The sequence below is a fragment of the Caenorhabditis remanei genome, chromosome III (genome assembly GCF_010183535.1).
Source record: "Caenorhabditis remanei strain PX506 chromosome III, whole genome shotgun sequence".
Taxonomy (NCBI): Eukaryota; Metazoa; Nematoda; class Chromadorea; order Rhabditida; family Rhabditidae; genus Caenorhabditis; species Caenorhabditis remanei.
Window position 1 is genome coordinate 13,589,995 of NC_071330.1, and position 22,486 is coordinate 13,612,480.

The following is a 22,486-nucleotide window of genomic DNA, read 5'->3' on the forward strand; positions in this document are numbered from 1 at the left end:
AATCCATAGAATTTCGAAACTAAAAAAATATCGAAAAATTGATGGTTGCAGTGACCAAATAATATACACTGACCAGAATAGTTACAGTGACCAACACCTTATTTCACGTTTAGAATGTCTTGTTTGTGCGAAAAAGTACCGTATGGATTTCTTAAATTTATCTCTTCAATAATAATATGTAGTTTGAACTTCAGATTTGACACCTTTCATACGAACGACAAACATTTCCATAGCTGATTTTTTAGTAAAGGTGAAGACCAGGTTTATAATAATAATAGGTTTATTTCGGAATTAAGGTTTAAAATATCGAGATATACCGTAAAAACTGTATTAGAGAGACATGTCGCTCTATTTTTTTTTCAACCGCCTCTCAGAAAAATTTGGTGGTTTCAGAAACTCTTCGCACTCCCTTGAATTTCGGTGTTTTGGCTAGAGGAATCGCCATCTTGTCAAGTTGTAAGTCTATTATTTTAGATTTGTTCCTCGCTCTTTCCGCGTTTTCGATGCCGTTTGGTTCGGGATCCTGTTTCTTCGCTTTGCATCGTTTCTGATGAGCTTTTAGATCCAGTAATGATTCCCGACGTAATGATTCTTTTAAAGAGCTTCTAGGATTCTCTCGATCTGATCATCGTATTTCTTGTCTCTAATGTTGTTTTCTCTCTCAAAAATAATGAGTTCGTTTACCGCGTATCCGTCGAGACAATCCAGCTCCTCCTTCGTTGGTTCTCTGTCTTTGACCGTCGCATCGAATCCTTTTTCCAGCAATTCCATGTAGGTCTTGAGCCTATCCATGGTCTTCTGCAGCTTCTTTGCTTCACTGGCAATGTCCTTAGCGTGAGCTTTTAGAGCGTCATTTGGGAGGGCCTTGTATGCCTCAATCGAGCGTGCTGCGTCTTCCGCAAGTTGCGTCACTAGTGTGGCCGTCTTCGTTACTTGGGTTTTTGCAGCTGATAGCATCGTTCCTCTTAATTCGGTCGATGCACCATAAATTAAAATATTCCTTTGGTAGTCCTTGGGAATTCGTCGTTCTTCTTCAGCAAACATTGCGTAAGTTGCTGCTTTTTCCAACGCTTTTATTCCTTCTTGCATCGATAGTACTTCGTTATTCAGCGAATTTCGCTTCATCGATGTTGACGTTAATCTTGATTTCAACATTTTGCTGATCGGTAAGTAATTCGGTTGCAATTGTGCGAGTGAATAAGACTCGACTGACCGTGCTGCATTCTCCGAAAGTTGCGTCGACGTCGAAGAAGTCTTTGTGACTTGTGGTTATATCTGAAATATGTGTTTTAGTTTTTATAATTGGTATCAATAGTTTAATTGAATCGGATTTCGGTATTAGCCTTCAAAAAAATTGACCCCTCGTCTACGAGAGAATGGATATTCCAGTAACATCTAATGTCAAAAACAAGACGATGAACGTTTTACATATAATATATAATTCATTTCAAATGCTATAATTTATAATTCTAATTCTAATTATACCATTTATAATTCATAAACAATAACATACTTGTCACTGGCCGGGCCGTGCCGATTTCCACATTTCTACCGGCCCGGCCCGGACCGGCCCGGGTGAGAAGCGACTTTTTCCCGAAAGACATGTTTTTTAGCAGAAATGTTTGAAAAAGTAGTTTTTGGGGCATTGTATGCAAAAATTCGATTGAATTTACGAATTTAATGAGTTCTATAGCGAATTTAGTGATAAAAAAGCACTTGAAAATTATTTTTGGGGTGTGAAAATTCAAAAACAATTTCCACCAGGGCCGGCCGTGAAATGACAGGTATGAACAATAATTTAGTTTTAAAAGTTCAAATTCTCACCTTCTAGTCCAAAACTGCAGAAATACAATAATAGTCAGAATTCAATAAAAATAGGAGAGTTTATTGTTTGACGGCTATTCAGTAAGCTGTCGGAAAGTCAAAATGGGGAGAACTGCTTAGAATTGTTATTTCTTCACGAGACACAGACTGTCAGAGAGGTCACTTGACTCGTAGCAGAAGCTGACCGCAAGGAGAACGGTGACTCAGAAGATGGCCGTCCCTTTTCTCTCTTTTATTCACTTTTTTGTGATGTTTCCCGGCTCAAAAGGAGCCTAGATGGAAGAGTTTTCCCACGCGAATTTTTTCCACCGTGTAGTCCTCTCGGACAAAATTATTTCATTTTATTTCTCGATTTTTCGTTTTCTTGCTTTTTTCAACAAAATTTCGTGTTTCTTCTTCTTTTTTACGATATAAATTGGAAACTATTTTGGCCGAGAGGACTACACGGGGGCAAAAATTCAGTTTTTTGAACCGGATGTTTGTTGCACAGTTGAACTATTTCTATTCATACGAATTTCTAGTTCCGAACCACTATTTTTCAAAATTAAAACTGATTCAATAGAAGCCGTCGCTCCCGTGGATGGATTTCAATGGAACAACTCAGCGGGAGGTCAACAATATAATAGGGCCCCGGGTTTTTCAGGAAAATGCAGAGTTATTAGAATGTGAGGATTACAACTAGTTGAAATCAAAACATTTCCAAAAAAGCAAAGAGACAGCTTACTGAATGACCGTCAAACAACTATCTTCTTATTTTCATTGAATTCTTATTATATTGTTGCAGTCTCGGAGACAAGCGGTTGTGAAGGTAAGAATTGAAGTTTTTGTTGGCTAAATTGTTAAGGCAAAAACAGTAATCTCGTTTTCTTTTGCGGTTGTTTCAAAACCTGATAATATCCAATTGTTTTCAGCACGTTGAGTCCCAGGCTACCTATGCAAACGCGCTCTGAAAAAGACATGGTCCGCAATACGTGGCGGTGAACATTAGAATCTATTTTCCTACAGAAAATTTTAGGATACGTGAATATATTTTCATTTCCACGTAGTTTCTCGTTAGAGCGTGTTCGCATAGGTAGCCTAGGACTCAACGTGTTTCAGTCGGTTCCAATGTTGAAGGGATTCTCCAGCTTGTGTCTGATCTTCGTGATAACATACATTTCGAGCCTTTGGATAACAACTTCAGATATTGTTGACCCACTGTGAATGAATTTCACATAGTTGCCAAGGCCCGGCTTCAAAAAATGATCTTTTTTTCAATTTTTTTTTTGAAATTTTTTAAATTTCTCATCGAAAATGTGTCTAATTCTCTTGATTTTCAGAGTTTCTTCTAATTCTGAGTGATAGGCAAAAAGTTGACTTTTTCGCGAAGAAATTTCAAAAATTCGAAAACAATTCAAAATTCTTTGGATTTTTGACTTTAGCGCCAATTTTCCGGGCCTTCGGACCGTAAATATAGTTGTCAAGGCCCGGGCCTTGACTTGGAAAATTGGACTTTTATACCAAAAGTGGCGGAGCTTTTAGGTCAAATAGGAAGGTAGTACAGAAGGGTACACTTCCTGATTTCCGCGAACTTTTTTTTGGTTTTCGGCGAAAAAAAGAGATGGATGAGAGATATTAACTAGGTGTGGTCAACTTTTCTCCGAATCTAGGCCATTTTTTTGGTTAAAAACGGTTTTCAAAATAACATATCGAGAATTCTATGATTTTTGAAAAGATACATAGAGCGTCTATGAAAAACCTCGAACTTTTTGAACTTTTTCGTGAAAAAGTCAAATTTTCGACTGTCATTCAGAATTAGCAAAAAAATTCTGAAAAGTCATTTCACATTTTCGATGAAAAACTGAAAAAATGTCATCAAAAATTGTTTCATTTTTTAAATCCGGGTTTGCAAGTATGGAAATACTAGATTTTCCAGCATTTACACATTCAACTAATTTCTAATTGTATCTTGACATTTTATTATTTTAAACTAGTCAAAAAACCCATTTTTCTCCCGATTTGTTCGCTTTTTACGTTATTTTCTTGCAGAAATCAGTAATTTTAAGATTTTTCGTACCGATTTCCTTTGTTTCTCTGCTCTTTTCATTCCAAGAAAACCCTATCTTTATACTTTTTAGCCAGAAAATCGTGAAAGAGCCAATTTTCGTAGCGAAAAACGTATACTCGACCTAAATATAAGTTTTAGTAAGAGTCGCTTTCAAAAACCGAGATTTTTCACTTTTTCAGGTCAAAAATTATGGAAAAAGCTGAAAATATCGCGGTTGGTCGGAATTGGACTCAAAATTCTTCTCCTCTTGTTGCTTTCTGGTGATATCAACTCGGAATGTCTTCTGGAGCACCACCACGTCATCTGAATGCTTCGGCTGTGGTTACCAACGCGATTTCGGAAAATTGATTGAAAATTGACATTTTTCGTTAAAAACACTAAAAATCAGAGCTAAAATAATTTGTGAACGTAAAAAAGGATTGTTTCAACATATATTACTCTTATTCTCAGGGATTTCTAGCTCATTTTTATCATAGTTGTCAAGGCCCGGGCCTTGTCGGCGAAATCAGGGCCCGGGCAAATTGGCGCGAAAGTCAAATTTTCAAATTTTTTCAAATTTTTTGAATTTTTTCTCGAAAAAGTCAAATTTTCGATTATCAGTCAGAATTAGAAGAAATTCTGAAAAATAGTCAAAAATGGTCACATTTCCGATGAAAAATTGAAAAAATTTCGAAAAAAAAATTGGAAAAAAGGGTAATTTTTTGAAGCCGGGCCTTGAAAATTTTCTACCGGCCCGGGCCTTGACAACTATGATTTTTATGAAATTATGTTTTCTTGCATCTTCGATGCGTTGAGAGCCGACGATGATGAAGAAATTCTGAAATTTTAAATTTTTCCGTTTCTTCCAAAATTTTATTCATTTTGATAAAAATTTAAATCTAAAATGCCATTTTCGTTTATTTCCCTTCGAATTCTCGTAGAAATTTGATCTATCAGACGCCATGTTGCGTTTTCGTTGCGTCGAAAGCTGACGGAATTCTGAAAATAACTAGCGGAGAAGAATTTGGAGTTCAATGACGACTAACCGCATTTCCTGGGTGTTGAAATCGTTCATTCCGTCGCTTCTTTTAGAATCCGAAAGTTGAAAAATCGGTAACAGGGGTGTGCGGACAGGAAAATTTCGGAATTTCGGACACTAAAAAATGTCCGAGTTTCAAAATTTCGGAATTTCGGAATCTCGGAATTGTCCGAATTTCAAATTTTCGGACTTTCGGAATGTCGGAATATTCCGAATTTCGGATTTTCGGAATTTCGGAATTTCGGAATTGTCCGAATTTCGGATTTTCGGACTTTCGGAATGTCGGAATATTCCGATTTTCGGACTTTCGGAATTTTTTTTCAACAGATTGTCCCATTTATCCATATCGAATGCTGAAAACCGTTTTTTTGTTTATAAAAACACTGCGAAAAGACGAAAATTAAAAAAAAAACCGCCTGAAAACTGCGGAAAAAATCTGTTCGAGACCCGTCATGAAAAGTGCGCATGCGCCTTTAATACAGTACTTTCTCTTCCATTCCGAATTTTTTTCGGAACGTTCCGATCGGAATTCCATTCCGAAAATTTTTTTTTCGGAATATTCCGATCGGAATTTCATTCCGAATTTTTTTTTCGGAATATTCCGATCGGAATTTCATTCCGAATTTTTTTTTCGGAATATTCCGATCGGAATTCCGTTCCGAAAAAGGGCCGATTTTCGGAATTTTTCGGAATTCCGAATTCCGTTCCGCACACCCCTGATCGGTAAGAAAGAAGTGTTTTTAAATACTACTTATCGCGCTAAATCTGTTCAATTTCAAGCGGAAATTTAACAAATTTCTGATAATTTTTCCGCTAAATTAGTATATAAAAACGGCAAAATAGCACGAATTCGCTGAATTTGATAAGAGCAGGTCACGGTCTTCGAAACTTCCAATTCGCAGAAAATCTGACCCAAGTCCAAAAGAGCGCAGTTGCATCACACCAAAAATTTCCAAAAAAAATTTCGCGAATTTTTGTACTGAAAACACGGTTTTTTGAAGTTTTCTCAGAGTGTGGATTTTTTTCTCGAAAAACTCTATGAAAAAGTGATAGACCGGATCAATATCTATCATTTAAACACAAAACCAGAAAAATATATTATGTCTCAGTGCTTCTGCTCCTCGCGACGCTGTTTTTCATAAAATTAGGTTTTTCTACTGAACCAAAGAGTTTCTAGGATAATTTTCGCTCATTAAATTGTGAATAGGTGTGTCTTTGTGCCAGCAAACTTTAAAAAATATGAAAAACGTGTATGGATCATGAGATAAAGCCTATTTTGCTGAAAATCACAAAAAGAGGAGTATCAATTTCCGTTCATGACATAATTTCATGTTTTTGAGCTCAATGTGTAGCTTTTTGGACGCTCTATCCATTTTTCATCGCACATTTATGAAACAATTTTTTTAATTCGAGAACGGCTGATAATAAGGTTTTCAGTGCTAAAAATTCGCTTCCCGCCGAATGTTTAGATCAAAAACTTTGTTCACGCGTTTTGCGTCAGTATGAGTTTGTTTGCCTAGATTGGAGGTTTCGAAGACCGTGCAGGTGTTTTAGCGCTGCTTAACAGCGCTAAAATTAAATGATAAACTGCACGCGGCGTAATTTCGGAGTGTCGTTTTTAGCGCTGCTAAACAGCGCTAAAATCTTCAGCGTTGTTTAGTGCGTCTCTTGCGTTTCTTCGTGATTTTGAGCTCGTTTTTCAGAGTTTAGGAGAATAAAAAATGTCAAAATCGTGAATTTTCAGCTATAAGTAGCAAAATATTGTCTTAAAATAGTGTTTGAGTTCGTGGAAACCAATAATATTCGAACTTGTCTGTAATTTCTCGATTTTCAAAATTTTTGTCTTAAAAAGAAGTGCAAGACATGCAATTTTCATCTGAAACAAAGATTTAGAAGTTAAAATTACAGGTTTTCTGACGAATTCTCAACTTTTCAACAATTTTAAGCATGCGTTGCGTCGCAACTGTTTCTCCTCAATTTTCCCATAAAATCACTGAAAAATACTAATTTTCCAACTTTCAGATATTAAAAAAAGCGACCGAATGAGCTATGTCAACTCCAGGAGATCAGCGGTTAGTCGGAATTGAACTCAAAATTCTTCTCCGCTAGTTATTTTCAGATTTCCGTCGCTATTATCAGCTTTCGACGCAACGAAAAAGCCACAACAAAGACGTCGGTGTCTGGTAGATCACATTTCTACGAGATTTCGAAAGAAGTAAAATGAAAATGATATTTTATATTTGAAGTTTTGTCAAAATGATTGAAATTTTCGAAGAAACTGAAAAACATTGATGAAATGGTGGTAATATAGAGAGACAAAATTCTGAAAAATGTTTTTTTGGGGTAAAACCGAGTTATTCTTCAAAAGCAAGATAAATTTCAGCAAATCGTGTGAGGATCGTTGGAAAGAAAGCTCCACAGTAGCGCTGAAGCCTAGTTTTCGCTATCTCGCCTAAAAATCAAGAGTTTTTGCTGAAAATATGCATTTTTCTAGTCGAAACCAGTTATTTTTAATTGAATTTTAACTTTTTTTAAAACATATTCCACACGTTTTGAAGTCTCCGTTGCTCGAGAAACAGCACTGAATATTTTAGCGCTGCTGAACAGCGCTAAAAACGGGTACGACACTCCAAAATTACGGCTTAGCGTGCAGTTTATCACTAAATTTTAGCGCTGTTAAGCAGCGCTAATCTGTCATTCACTGTTAACAGTTTGGTTGTTTTTGCAGTTTTTCTCTCGTTTCCTTCCGATTTTTTATGAAATTTAAATGAAAATAAAATGAAAGCTTTAACACTAAAGGCATTCAAAAATTCTAGATTTTTGTCATAAAATTTGAAAATCTGAGCTCAGCACTTTCTAGCATCTAAAACCTCTCTTTTTTCTTTTTTCCAGAAGTCTAAAGAAGAAGCGGTATCATCTCCAGGATCAGAAAAAAAATAAGAAAAAAAAATTCCAGAAAAGGTCTGAAAAACGTTTTTCGGAGCCAAAAATCTTGAGTTTGTATGGAAACTGTAAATATTTCAAGGACAGACCTCCAGAAACCAGTTTTTATACAAAATTGGAAAAAATTTCAGGAAAAATCGAAAAATCAGTATTTTTGTTTCTTAGATTCTGAAAATTTCAGCACATTTTCAAAATTAAAAAAAGTTTTATTTTGAAAACTACGAAAATTTTACATCTAAAAATCCAGTCCACCCCCCACATTTCCAAATACAAATACATAACTTCATCACCATCAACAACACAATAACCATCTCTTCCCCCCACCGCCGCCGAATCCCGACTCCGCCCACTTAATCGTCCCTTCCGAAACTAACGAAATAACCGGATATCTGGTAGAGAGAGAGAGAGTCGATCAACTGAAACGACGAATTCACTTTTTACGCAATACGGGCGGTGTGTTGTGTCATCATTTTCCTATTTTTGGTGGTGTCTCTCCTCTCTTTATCCCCTTCCCTCCCCCCACTCTATAATACTTTCCTATAGATCAAAATATGCTGAAAGTCGTTGTCCTTCTTCTTATCCTCAGCTTCCATGGATCCGTTGTGTACAGTACCCCTTCCGTATGGTCATGTCCATTCATAAGTCCCATGATGCCAATGGGATTGGGACAGGTTGGAGAGGAGTGAGTATGGGGGTAGAATATTATGAAATTTGGGGAGAATTCATAGATTCTGAGAGTTTTTCACAGATTTTTAGCTGAAAGTTAGGGGAAAAATGTTTGAAATTTTTTCGCGAAAAAGTAAAAATTTTTTTGCATTTCGGGTTTTAGAGATTTTATGGGTTTCATTTCGGTTTTGTTCAAAATTTATACCGTACACCGGTTTCCCAAAATCAAAAATATCCGAAATTCAAAATTCAAATTTTCGACTATCATTCAGAATTAGAAGAAATTCTGAAAAATCATCAAAAATGTTCTCATTTTTGATGAAAAATTGAAAAATTCGTTTTTTTTTTGAACCCGGGCCTTCTCGAAAATCTCGAAAAACCGCAAATTTTGCTCCAAAACAGTGCTGGAACTTTTTGTTTTTTGTTTTTGGTTTTTTTTGTTGTCAGTCTACTTTTTGTTTTTTGTTTTTGGTTTTTTTTGTTGTCAGTCTAATAATGCTGATAAATGAAAGCAGTTGAAAAAACTACGAATAATAGCGAAACGGAGGGGGAAGAACTTTCCCGTGGCCTAGAAACCCAAAAACAAAAAGTTCGGCCAGCATTGCTTTGGACCATTTTCGGGCTAAAAATTCGCGGTTTTGGGAGTTACTTGAGTATTATCATAGGGATGTCCATATTTTTCTACACATTTTCAGAAAATATTTTCAAATACCCGAAATTCTGTGTCGAGTCGAAACCAAATCATTTTGTAACCGAACTATGGAAATTTGAGATTTTTTTTCCGTTTACTGTCGAAGTTCGTCAATTTTTCAAAATACCCGCGGAACGAAAAATAGCAATTACAGATGTTTTTTTAGTTGAAGAGAATTTATGGTTTACTCTGTTGGTTCTCAATACACCAGACATCTGTAACACAACAACAGGCAATTAAATTTCATTTTTTTTGAAAGGGATATAAATTTGTGTAGTTTTATTATGAATTCATCTTTATCTGTGCATGAGAAGACCGCGCCGCACACACGCGGCGGCCACGCCCATTTTTTGCGACAGTGTTCATAAATGGAACGCAGCGTTAAAATGTGAGTGGGCGTGGTCGCCACGTGTGTGCGGCGCGGTCTTCTCATGCACAGATAAAATTGAATTCATAATATGACTCAAAGTTGAAATCTTTCGATCAAAACTTGGTGTTTGAAATTCGAAATTTTTTTGAACTAAATTTTCTGAAAATTTTTCGATTTTTTTTCGAAAAATGTCGATTTTTTGATTATACTTTAGAAATACAACAAATGCATCAAAAATCGGATTTTTTAATGTAAAATGTATTTAAAAATTTTAAAAATTTGGTTAAATATAGGTTTTTTTTTGAATCCGGGAACCGAAATTTGACAAGTTCTTCTTTTTCAACTAAAAAATTCATAGTAATTCAGAGTTATTACTCTTACGCCCCTCCCGCATTGAACTTAGCGGCTGCCCACCGACCCAGAACGGGATAGCTATTTCATGTTTTATAATAACACTTCGAATTGCGTAACCAAAATGAACATGACATACATATAACCAAAAAAAATTTTTTTTTAATTCCAGAAAAAATAAACTTTTTCAGCTGTCCAACCGACTCGTTCATCCACTACTACTCCTGCTGTGACGATAACCCATTCCAGTGTTGCTTCCATTTTGAGACATGGGCGATGTAAGTGTTTCAGATTTCAGATAATTGAAAAAAAACAACATATTTTCACATTTTACAAATTTTCTCGAAAAAAAGTTTTCGAATTAAAAAATCACAAACTACTAAAATTATCGTAACTTGGTCAGTTTTGAGACGATTCTTTAAAATATTCATTTCCAGATTCAGCATGACGAGAGCTTTCATAAAAGTATGATCATGCCCTAGTAGGGTCTCACCACGAAAACTACAGTAACCCAATATTCCGTAAATCGTGGCGGGACCCAAATCACCCCAAACCTAGACATGACTATACTTTTTTGAAAGCTCACATTGTGCTGAAAACGACAATATTATTGGTTTCTGCAAAAATGTAAAAAAATATGAAAAATTTCAAAACATCAACATCATGATGCAATACTAATCCTATTATGAGTCACACTTGGTTAGGTAGCGGGTGGATGGATTTGATCAAGTGTCGGATTCTCACTTTTATTTCAAAAAAATTGTTTTTCGCCTTGAAAAATAGGCCAGGAGTACTGTAGTTATAATACAGCTGGCGCACCGTTGACGCGTTTCATCCGGACACACAGAGACACACAGACAGATAGGCGGAACCCAAAAACTTGAGCTGTTTTTGCAATTTTTAAAGTTTTTAAAAAAATTTGAGATAATAGGACATCCGGACACGCAAACAGACAGACAGACAGGCATACAGACAGACAGACAGACAGACAAAACCTCCCAATTTTTGGGATTCGAGACATCCGGACAAACTGACACACAGACTAATATCTAGAAAGTCGAAATTTTAAAATATGAAAATTTGGACATCTGGACAAACTTATGCTACAGACAGGCATATTGATTTTTCAGAGTGATCTTCGGAATCGTCGGAATCGTTGTGATAGTGGGCAGTCTATTTGTTGCTGGGAAACTTCTGATGGCACCGACTTTTAATAAGAATCCGCAGAATGGAAGAGTGTAAATTTGTGAGAATTATGTATTTATTGTATGAAACAGTCTTGATATGATCTTTTTTTAAACTTAATAAAACAGTTATTGGAAAAAGAAATATATATGTTTTAAAAAAATTTTTCGTTACTGGCCCTGAAAATTCTGCGCATTTTTAGTTAAGAAACATTTGAAAATGACAAAAACTAACAAAGTTACAGATTTTCGAAACTTTTTGAAAATTTCAAATGTTAAGAATCTACTGTAATTAGATTGGTTTTTCGTCAAGCGTCATGAACTAGACATTTTTGAATTCAGCTCGTCAAGGGCTTTCCGAAAAGTATAATCTTGACCATATTCGGTAACAGTTCGGCCACGAAAACTACAGTACCCCAATTTAAATACACATATCGTAACCCAAGCTACTCAAAGTCTGCCATCTGTAGTTTTCGTGATTTCTGCAGTGTTTGTCGAGCAATTTCCGATAAACCACAGCCAAAAACCACTCAAATTAGAAAAATTACAGATTTTCGAAACTTTTCGAAATCTCAAGAAAACCTAGAAATCATCTTAACTCGGTCAAATTTGAGCTGATCTCATTGAAAGTTAGATATTCAAAATCAGCATGTTGAGAGCTTTCAGAAAACTATAATAATGCCTAGGTTTGGTGCAAGTTGGGTTCCACCACGAAAACTACAGTATGCGGCTTTAAACTGGGATACTGTAGTTTTCGTGGTGGGACCCAATTTCAACAAAATATAGGCATGATTATACTTTTCTGAAAGCTCTCGACTAGCTGAGTTTAACTGGCTAAATTTCATAAAAACTTTTCGTCAATCGAGTGAGTTACGGTAGTTTTAAAAACTTTGTGATTTTCGAAAAGTTTCGAAAATCTGTAACTTTGTTAGTTTTTAATATTTCTGGTCGTTTTTTGGCTTAAAATGTGTGGAACTTTTTGATTGTTCTGAGAAAAATAAAATCATCTTCTTTTCCGATTCATTTTCATTCCTTGCAGACCAAAAACTCGTTCAGATATGTAATAATTTTTATTCAAATATGAACTCGGGAGAAAATATGACCGTATTCCAAGGGAGAAAATACAAGTTTCGTCAGGATAAGAATGAAGAAAATTGAGAAGACGTCACGAATGACACGTGACTGGAGCAGAAAAACTTTGATTCGAGAATTGAAAAAAAAATTGAGAAAAAAAATTTCACAGACAAAAAGAAAAAGCACCGGATATGAGTGTACACCCGTAGTGATTGTGGGCAGGGTTCAAATTCTAATATTCAAGATTTCAGAGAGTTTTCAGATTTTTAGAAATGTCGTTTCATATGAAGAGACAAATGATCACTTCGTGAGAATGCGCGGGAACATTGGTTGCATTTGAATGGGCGGTCTCCTGGAAATAAAAAAATTGGTAAAAGGGTTACTGTATTCAGATTCACGAGATCGAGAGCTTTCATAAAAGTATAATCATGCCCCGATTCGGCGCAAGTTGGGTCCCGCCACGAAAACTACAGTAACCCAGATTACGGTACTTTTCGTGGCGGGACCCAATTTGTACCAAACCTAGGCATGATTATATTTTTCTGAAAGCTGAAAACACGCTGAATCCAAAAATCATACTTATTTCCCCAAAAACTAAAAATTTCAATCCCTTACCTGTATGTTTTCTGTAGTGCCTTGTCAGCTCATCGGATCTGGCGAATCGCCAGTCACATCCCGGCCAACTGCACTCGTATGGCTTTTCGCCTGAAATATTGAAAAATTAGGAATTGACATATAGGGGAGAATGTCTGTCTGTGTGTCACAGGGGGTCGGATGTCCGGATGTTTCAAAATTTCAAAAAAATTGTTGAAAATTCCGAAAAAAAAACGTGATTTCGTGGGTTTATAGCCTAGAGGTTCATGTCTGTCCGGATGTCCAAATTTTTAGATTTTGAAATTTCGACTGTCCAAATATCGGTCTGTGTGTCTGTTTTCCCAAAAATTCAAAAAATCACGTTCCTAGGGTTTGGAATGTCTCGAATCGCAAAAATTGAAACATTTGTCTGTCTGTGTGTTGGAAATGTCCGGATGTCCTACTGTTACGAGGAATCTTTAGAATTTGCGAAAAAAAAACAATTTTTTGCGGTTTTCGCCGGTGCTCCAGTTGCTCAAGTTATTGGGTTCCTGTCTGTCTGTCGGTGTGTCCGGATGTCCGGATGTCCGCATTTTCAAGTATCTAAGTTTCCGACCTCTCTGTCTGTGTGTCTCATGTGTCTGGATGTCCGGATGTCGCGAAAATCAGAAAATTTGCAAATACCAAAACTCGATGGTTTCGAAACATTGAAATGCCGAATTTTTGCTATTTTTTCTGTCAGTGTGTCCGTTTGTCCGGATGTCTCAAATCGAAAAATGGAAACATTTCTCTGTCTGTCTGTTTGTCTGTGTGCCCAGATGTCCGGATGCCCTACAATTTCAAAATACAAAAAAAAACTTCTGATATTGCAAAAAAAAAAAGATTTTTGCGTTTTTTGGTTCCACCTATATGTCTGTCTGTCTGTCGGTGTGTCAGTTTGTCCCAAAGTCACAAACTTGAAAATTCGTTCGTCAGTCTATCTGCATGTCGGTTTATCCAGATGTCCAAATATCTGTGTGTCAGTTTGTTCGGATGTCTCAAATCGCAAGAATGGGAACATTTCTTTGTCTGTCTGTTTGTCTGTCTGTCCGGATGTCCGCATTTTCAAGTATCTGAATTTCCGAATGTCGATTTCTCTCAAACTTTCAATTTTTCCGGTCAGTCAACCCGATTTAACCCGATTTAGTCTGTCTGTCTATCTGTATGTGTATCCAGATGTCCACACTCACCAGTATGAGTCCTAAAATGTGCTTTCAAATGACTGCTCTTCGTATAGACTTTCCCACAACTCGGATGTGTACAATGATGTAATCTCTTCATCGAATTCATCTCCGAATCGTTATACGATGAGCTCGGACTGGGCTCACAATTCGAGTTGGTCTCATCCAAATCCACGTGGAGATTCGACGAAGAGCTCCGTCTCATTTCGAGATCTCCCTGGGCCTCCGCGATGTGTTGTTGCAATTCACCCATCGTTTTCCGCACGGCGTCCAATTGCTCCTGTATCTTCGACGGGTCACCGGAGATTGAGGCGAGGCAGGCGTTTGTCGTGAGCTCCTCCAACATTTTACGCTGGTATTCAAGTGGGTCAAAGTTGTGGTGATAGACGAACGAGTTGGCGGAGGAGGAGATGGAACTCGGAAGGTCTGATGTTGAGGACACACTTCCTTCCACGTTGATTGTGAGAGGGTCGTCTGGAAAAAACTATATTTACAAAAAATTCTGATTATTCCGCGTGTTTTAAGCCAAATTTTTTTGAAAATCGCCAAAAAATAAGAAAGTTACAGATTTTCGAAACTGTTCGAAAACCATCGAATAATTTAAACTATTATAACTCACTCATTTCTGCTCCAGTTTTTATGAAACTTAGACAGGTAGACTCAGCGCGCCGAGACGCTTCAGAAAAGTATAAACAAGCCTATATTCGGTGACAGTTAGGTCTCACCACGAAAACTACCGTAGTCTGGTATCATACTGTAGTTTTCGTGGTGGGACCCAATTGTAACCAAATATAGGTTTGTTTATATTTTTCTGAAGCGTCTCAACGCGCTGAATACAATTCTGACATTAGTTTCTGATGAAAACCGTTGAATTTCAAATTTTTAGAAACCACTTCAAAATTTGAGAACCGAAAACATAATGAAACTTGTCAAAATTATTTTTCACAAAATCTTCAAAAAATTCCACACATTTTAATCTGAAAATGAGCAAAAAATGTTAAAAACTAACCGAGTTACAGATTTTCGAAACTTTTCGAAAACTTGGAAACGCATAATTCAGTGTAACTCACTTATTTATAACCCAGTTTTTCAAAAGTTGAAAGAATTGAACTCAGCTCGCTGAGAGCATCCAGAAAAATGTAATCATGCCCCTATTTGTTAAAAGTTGGGTCCCACCACGAAAACTACAGTAACCCAACACGTTTTCGTGGTGGGACCCGATTGTCACCGAATATAGGCATGATTATACTTTTCTGAAAGCTCACAGCGCGCTGATTCTGAAAATAACATTTTCATCAGTGCTAACCTCTCAAATCAAAGCCTCTCGCCGATTTCTTAACCAATGGACTTGTTGGACTATCCATATCAGCGTCCTCCACAATAATACTCTCATGATCATCGTTCGCCTGATGTCCAGAATCCCCGGAACTCGACGAAGCATTGTCGAAATTGGAATTCGATTGGATCAACTTAATTGGCACATTTCTGACAACATTTAGACGGTCGAAATCTCTTGAAGTGGATGGTTCTTCTCTCAGAATGTCGTTGACATAATGCCCATTTGCACCACGTCGAATATCCAGTGTGGCGGGTCGGCGGACCGGTGCGAATGCGCCTGAATTTATTTATTACAAAAAGTTCAGATTATTCCGCGTATTTCAAACTAAAAATCAAGGAAATCGGTTGGAAACTAAGAAAGTTATAGATTTTCGAAACATTTCAAAAATCATCGAAAAATTGAAACTACTGTAACTCACTAGTTTGTAGTTCAATTTTTATAAAACTTAGACAGTCAGACTCACCTAGTTGAGAGCTTTCAGAAAAGTATGAACATGCTTTGGTTTGATGAAAGTTGGGTCTAACCACGAAAACTACAGTAACCCAGACCAAGACTACGGTAGTTTTCGTGGTGGGACCCAACTGTCACCGAATATAGACTTGTTTATACTTTTCTGAAAGCTCTTGTTCAGCTGAGTCTGGTTATGCCACTTCTAAATTTCTGAGATTTCACCTGAAAAAGTTAAACCCCGAAATGTCAACTCACTCTTCATATTCATATCTTGAAACGCGGCGCCGAGGGCGGTGGTGGGTGTGTTGAATCCGGAAAGTGACATTAGTGATTCTGCAAATTTTCATGTGTTTTTAAGGTTTTTCTGTTGATAAAAATGATAAGGTTACGGTATTTTGGTAACTTCCCTTTAGGCGTGTTCACTGATAAAAAAAATGGGGAAAGTCCTCTTAACTATGAGTTATGGCGGAACTAATTTCAAACTTTTTTTGTTGCAATGAGCGTGTCGAGACCCTCACAGGGTTACTGTTGTGATGACATGATCCTGTTCCGCAGAATCCCTCAAAAAACTCACTCTCACTCTCCGCAAAAAAGTCATTTCGATATTGTTCCAGACGGTCATTCATAGAAGACGTCGATGGTTGGAAGAGACTTTGTGTCGAGTCAAATGCAGTATTACGGTAGGGAGTGAACGCCGAGAACTCGGCATGTCTATCGAATACGGACGATGAACTCGAGGTGGCTGTTCCGCTGTCTTCTTCGAATCTCTGTAATTGTTTTTGTGGTTTTTTATATTTTTCTATTTTTTCATAAGATAGCTCAAGTTATTTCCTATCAAATGCAGCAAAAATTACATGATTATGTTGAAAATGAAGAAAGTTACAGATTTTCGAAACTTTTCGAAACATTTCAAAAATTTTAAACTACCGTAACTCACTCATTTTTCAGTCACATTTTATGAAACTTACAGAAACAGCTTTGTTATGTCGAGACCTTTAATATGATTATAATCATGCCTATTTTCGGTGATAGTTGGGTCTCACCGCGAAAACTACCGTAGACTCTGTCTGAGTTACTGTAGTTTTCGCTGTGGGACCCAATTTGCTCAGAATATAGGCATGATTATACTTTTCTGAAAGCTCTCAACGAGGTTATTCTGATTATTTTAATTATTTTAAAATTGGATTACGAATAAGTGAGTTACACGAAATTTTGTGATTTCTAGTTTTCGAAAAGTTGGAAATTTTGTGAAAAATAGTTTTGACTAGATTCAAATTATTGTTTTCAAATTTCACACAATTTCTACCGTACCCCCTTGTCCTTTAACCCATAAGTCCCCCCTTTTCATTTCAATTTCTTATCTCTTTTCCCCCATATTTGGGTGTGGTTACTGTCCGTTTCTTGATGGCGGCCGCCCGTTTCGCAAGAAAAAATCAAAGAGAGAGAGAGAGAGAGAAAAAGAGAAAAGAACATTTGGGCGTTGTCTCTCCGCCGTCTTCAAATACACAAAACGAGAGAGTGATTGATAAGAGAGACGCAGAGAAAGAGGGGGGACCGGATCGGCGCGCCTCTCTTCTTCTAACGCCTTCTGATTAATCGATTCGGCGGTTTTGTGGTTTTGGGGAATGAGAAAAAAGAAAAGAAGAAGGAAAGAGGAGAAATAATAGAGTTAAAAGTTTTCAAAATTTTCCAAAATTTTTTCCTTAAAAGTTTATGATTTAGGGACCGGTGCGAAGGCGTCTGCAGAATTTATAAAGTTTAATCAATTTCGACTAAAAATTCAGAGTGTTTTGCGTGTTTTAAACTAAAAATCGAAAAAATCGGTAAAAAACTAAGAAAGTTACAGATTTTCGAAAATTTTCGAAAATTCTCGAAAAATTTAAACTACCGTAACTCATTCATTGGAGATTCAAATTTTACGAAAGTTAAACAGTCAGATTCAGCGCGCCCAGAGCTTTCAGAAAAGTATAAACAAGCCTATATTCTGAGCGAGTTAGGTCCCACCACGAAAACTACAGTACCCCCCAGTTTAAAGGCGCATGCTGTGTTTCGGGTTTTCGTGGCGAGACTCAACTAGCTCAGGATATAGGCATGATTATACTTTTCTGAAAGCTAAAAACGCGCTGATTACAAATATCGTATTGAAAAAATTAAGAAATTTGAAATTTTCAGATTTTCAGAAAATAAAATTTTTTAAAAGTTTTTTTTTCAAAAGTTATACGTGTTTATACTTTTCTGAACCGTTTTGAGATGGTGATTTCAAATATCTTATCCAAATTCTCACCATTTTCCTCCTTAACGTGTTGGCCTTCAACCTCTCATACGTGTTGTTACTTTTCGAAAGTTCTCGAAGCGACTCATAAACTTGCGATCCGAATTGATTGAAACTTCTCGTCGCTTCGTGTATCCTCTGGTTAGCATCATCATTTTCAGAAGCAGATGAGGACGCGGCTGGAAAAAAGAAAAAATATATTGTAGATCAAAAAAAAAGTGTTTTAATCGAAACCTCGTGCTCCGTGTGCTCCTGGAAACATACCTGATTGTATGAAAGAGGGCGATAGGTAAACATGAGAGTCTGCTCGTGCCGATGGGTCAATTGAGAGTAATGGTTTGTTTGGAATGTGTACGAGACGTTCACGTGATGTGACGGTTGGGAGGGTGGTCACACCTCCAGATGACGTCATTGTTGATGACGTGGCATTGAATTGGAGTGTACTTGATGAGGACGAGGAAGAGGAGGATGTGCTGGTTTTAGGCCCAGAGCCTTCCGGCCCAAACATCTGGAAAAATTTGTTTTGAAAAAAATATTTACAAAAAAATAATAGGAAGAACGTGAAGAGAAGAAAGGTTTTAAACACGCGCCAAAGATGCGCCAGATATCAAAAAAAAAAAAATGCAAGTTACAAGTTACAAGTAAACAAAGACAATAAGGCAAACGCTCATAAGGCGCGCCAGACACCGTTTTTGGGAAAAATTTCTGGCGAAAAATCGGTTCTGGAAAGCTTAGGTTTCTCAACAAAAAAAATATTAAGAAAAATAGAAATTATGGGATAAATTATGGGATTTTCCCACGGAAAATAACTTGAGAATGACATTTTCGAATTTTTCTCGTTGAAAGCTTTCAGAAAAGTATAATCATGCCTTGGTTTGGTGCAAATTGGATCTTAGCACGAAAACTACCGTATTTTTTTGGGAGGAGGGGTACTGTTGTTTTCGTGGTGGGACCCGACTTGTTCAGAATATGAGCATGATTATACTTTTCTAAAAGCTGGGAGCGACCTGAATTCGGAAATCAAGTTTTCGAAATGAAACTTTTCGAGAATAAGGGAAAATTCCTAATAAACATGATTTTCTCCGAAAAACTGAAGAAGTTTCTCGAAAGTTTCAAAATCATATAGATTTTTAATGTGATATTCAAAATCTTGGCATTTTCAGCTTTCAGAAAAGTATAATCATGCCTAGCTTCTGAGCACACGACTACTGTACGCACTTTTAAATTTTGGGGTACTGTAGTTTTCGTGGTGGGACCCAACTTGCACCAAACCTAGGCATGATTATACTTTTCTGAAAGCTCTCGACGATTTGTGTCTGACTTTTTGAGTTTCATAAAAATTGAACCTCAAATGAGTGAGTTACAGTAGTTTAAATTATTCGGGATTTTTCGAAAAGTTTCGAAAATCTGTAACTTTCTTAGTTTTCCACCGATTTTCATGATTTTTAGCTCATTATGCACGGAATGATCTAAACTTTTTGGGAAAAATTATTTCAAAGTGCTGGGAGCGAGTTTAATCTGAATATAAAAGGTTCGAAGTCACAAAAACTACAATTTTAGTGAAAATTTCCATTTTCAAAAATTTCATAAACTTCCCCCCATCAGTCTAAAAAAGGGCGTTGGTACATACACACACAAGAACAGAAAAAATGTGGTGTGAGGAGGGAAATGATAAAACAGCAGAAAATGAAAAAGAAAACTTGATAAGGGGAAAAAGAAAAGACAAAATGAGAATGAGAGAGAGTGGAGAGACGCAGAGAAGTCAGAGAGAGTGAGAGAGTGTGGATGGGTAGAGAGACGGAGAGAAAGAGAGAGAGAAAGTGATTGTCAGCTGAGAACGGGAACAGTAAGAAGGGGAATTGGGAGGAATTGGAGATTTTGATAGGCAGGAGAGAGAAAAAGATCATGTGATATATATATATGTATACAGATATAATAGAAGTTGTAAAATTTGGAATAAAAATCTTGGAAATCGAAAATTTTGTCGGAAAAATAGTCGGAATCCCGGTATTCCTGATTCCCGGTCCGCTGGTACCGAGAAGAAAATATAGTGGAGAAAAAACGAAAAACGCGTTGGAGGCGCGCCAGACACGAGAAAATATTGTTGACGAAACTTAAGGCCGCAGATAGATAAAACAACAATTTTTTTTTGAGTTTTATAAAAATCAAAATTGAAAAAAATTTTGTTCTTTGCTAAGACACACGGATGGACGAATTTTCAGCGGTTTAAAAAAAAGGACAAACAGACGCACGGACAGATTGATTTTTGACACAAATTCAGTAAAAAAGCGGACATCCCGATAAACAGACACACAGGAGGACAGATTTTGAAAAAAATCGAGAAAGTCTAATTTTCCATTTCAGACAGTTTTTGAAACGCATTTCTCTACTCTTAGCAATTTTTGAAATTTTCCGAAAATTCAATATTTTTTTCTCAAAATATAAATTTTTCTGAAAATTCCCAAAAAGCCAGTTTTACAGTCTAATATTAAAATTTTCACATTCTCCTCGTTTCCAGCTTTCAGAAAAGTATAATAATGCCCCGGTTTGATGCAAGTCGGGTCCCACCACGAAAACTACAGTAACCCCGATTACGGTAGTTTTCGTGGTGAGACTCAACTCGTTCAGAATATGGGCATCATTATACTTTTCTGAAAGCTCTCAACGAGGAGAATGTGAATATGAAAAGAAAAAAGAGTGAAAGTTGAATAGCAACTAATAACTTCCGCCCACACATACGTGAAACTACGCACTTCAGACACTGTGTAGCCGCCATACTGCTGTAATGAATGACACATTTCAGTTCCTACTTTTCACTTTTTCTTCTTCTTTTCTTTCTCCCTCTTAACTGTCACATCGTATTTAACAAACTGTTTTCTAGTATCTACGCCTATCGTGTCTGTTGAAGCCTTCTCAATAAAAAAAATTTGAAAGAAGTATTGACTTTTCGGACGGTGTCTTTGTTAAGGGAGGTACACCCAGAAATGGTTGAAATGAACCGAATCGAAATGAGTTTAGAGACGGAGGTGTTCGGAGAGAGGATTTTGAAAACGAAAAAAAAACGCGTCGACGGTACGCCAGGGGTAGGTACGAGATAAAAAGAGAAGTGGGCGACTGGCGTAGCTACGAGAAAACGCGCCGACAGCACGCCAGAGGTACAAAAATCATTTTTTATATAAAATGAGTCATAGTCCAGTAGTAGTCCAATAAAATTATCAAAAGAGAGTGATGTTTCTATTCTAGACAAAGAAGATACTTGATGATCATAATAATCAGTCAGGTGATTTAAGGACATCAATTGGGCGGTGGGGGGGCTAAAAATAGAAAAAAGATTTGATATATGGGAACTATGATACGGAGTGGCATGGGACGGGGGATAGTCGAGAAGGACACCGGGATAAACATAATTACAGACAGGCAGTAGTCAAGAAATTTAGAGAATCAGAGGAAATGCCTCAAAATCAGTAAAAATTTCGAAAATTTGGACTTCCGGGTGGCGAATGAAGACATCCGGACAAACAGACTTGACTACAAAAAGAAGAAAAAAGAAGCAAATGCTCAAAAAGATTACGAATCGCAGGAAAATTGCACATGAAATTGTGCAAATTGGTAAAAAATTGTCAAAACTGCCCAAAATGATTTAGGGACATCTGGACATCCGGACACACAGACAGACAAAAACCAGAAAACTTGAGCTGTGAACCGGCAAAAAACCCCAAAAAATCGTTTTTTTTTTTTTTGAAATTTCTAAAAAATTTTCGTATATTGAAACAGTAAGATATCCGGACATTTCAGACACACAGAGAGACATCCGGACACACAGACAGACACACAGACAAACAGAATGTTTCAATTTCTGAGATTCGAGACATCCCGAACCCTAGAAACGTCTTTTATTTTATTTTTCGGGACAAACAGACACACAGATTGATATTTGGACAGTCGAAAATTTAAAATCTAAAAATTTGGACATCTGGACATCTAGACAAACGGACACACAAACAGACGGGATAACAAAAAAGCGACAGTTCCCAATTTTCAGATTTTCAGATTGGAACCCGAAACGGCAATCGTATTTTGACACAGTAGGACATCCAGACATTTCAGACACAAAGACAGACATCTGGACATTTGGACACACAGATAGACCGGAAAAATGATAGAAATTTTGGGATTTAACACCTACGAAAGGCGAAAAATCTCGTTTTTGAGACATCCGGACACACAGACTCACAGACAGACATTAAAGAAGTTTTTTCAACAGTGTCCAATGAAAAAAAGTGGGGTAAAAAGAAGTGGAGACGCACAAGAAGAAATCATCATCTTCATTTTCATCAGAAAAAGGAAAAAAGGGGAAGAAGAGAGAAGAGAGAGAGAGAGAGAACAGGGTGTGGCGCTGAGAGGGGGGGGGGATTGTGTCCTCCTCCCGCGTCGTCTTCCCGCCGAAAAGGGGGCGGAGTCACC

General features: G+C 37.0%; 2 protein-coding genes across 2 annotated transcripts; one reads left to right on the forward strand and one right to left on the reverse strand.

Annotated features, from left to right (window-relative positions):
• Positions 1-8,383: 8,383 nt before the first annotated feature.
• GCK72_011208 (uncharacterized protein) lies at positions 8,384-11,152 on the forward strand (the record flags this gene model as incomplete). The annotated part of the gene is made up of 3 exons (XM_053728288.1): positions 8,384-8,514; positions 10,102-10,188; positions 11,041-11,152. The coding sequence occupies 3 exons, from the start codon at positions 8,384-8,386 to the stop codon at positions 11,150-11,152; spliced, it is 330 nt and encodes a 109-aa protein (XP_053587865.1).
• Positions 11,153-12,434: 1,282 nt separating this feature from the next.
• Positions 12,435-18,530, reverse strand: GCK72_011209 (uncharacterized protein; the record flags this gene model as incomplete). Its single annotated transcript, XM_053728289.1, has 8 exons — positions 12,435-12,520; positions 12,784-12,873; positions 13,971-14,435; positions 15,268-15,576; positions 16,006-16,083; positions 16,325-16,517; positions 18,035-18,201; positions 18,287-18,530. 8 exons carry the CDS (start codon positions 18,528-18,530, stop codon positions 12,435-12,437), a joined length of 1,632 nt encoding a protein of 543 aa, XP_053587866.1.
• Between the last annotated feature and the right edge of the window lie 3,956 nt (positions 18,531-22,486).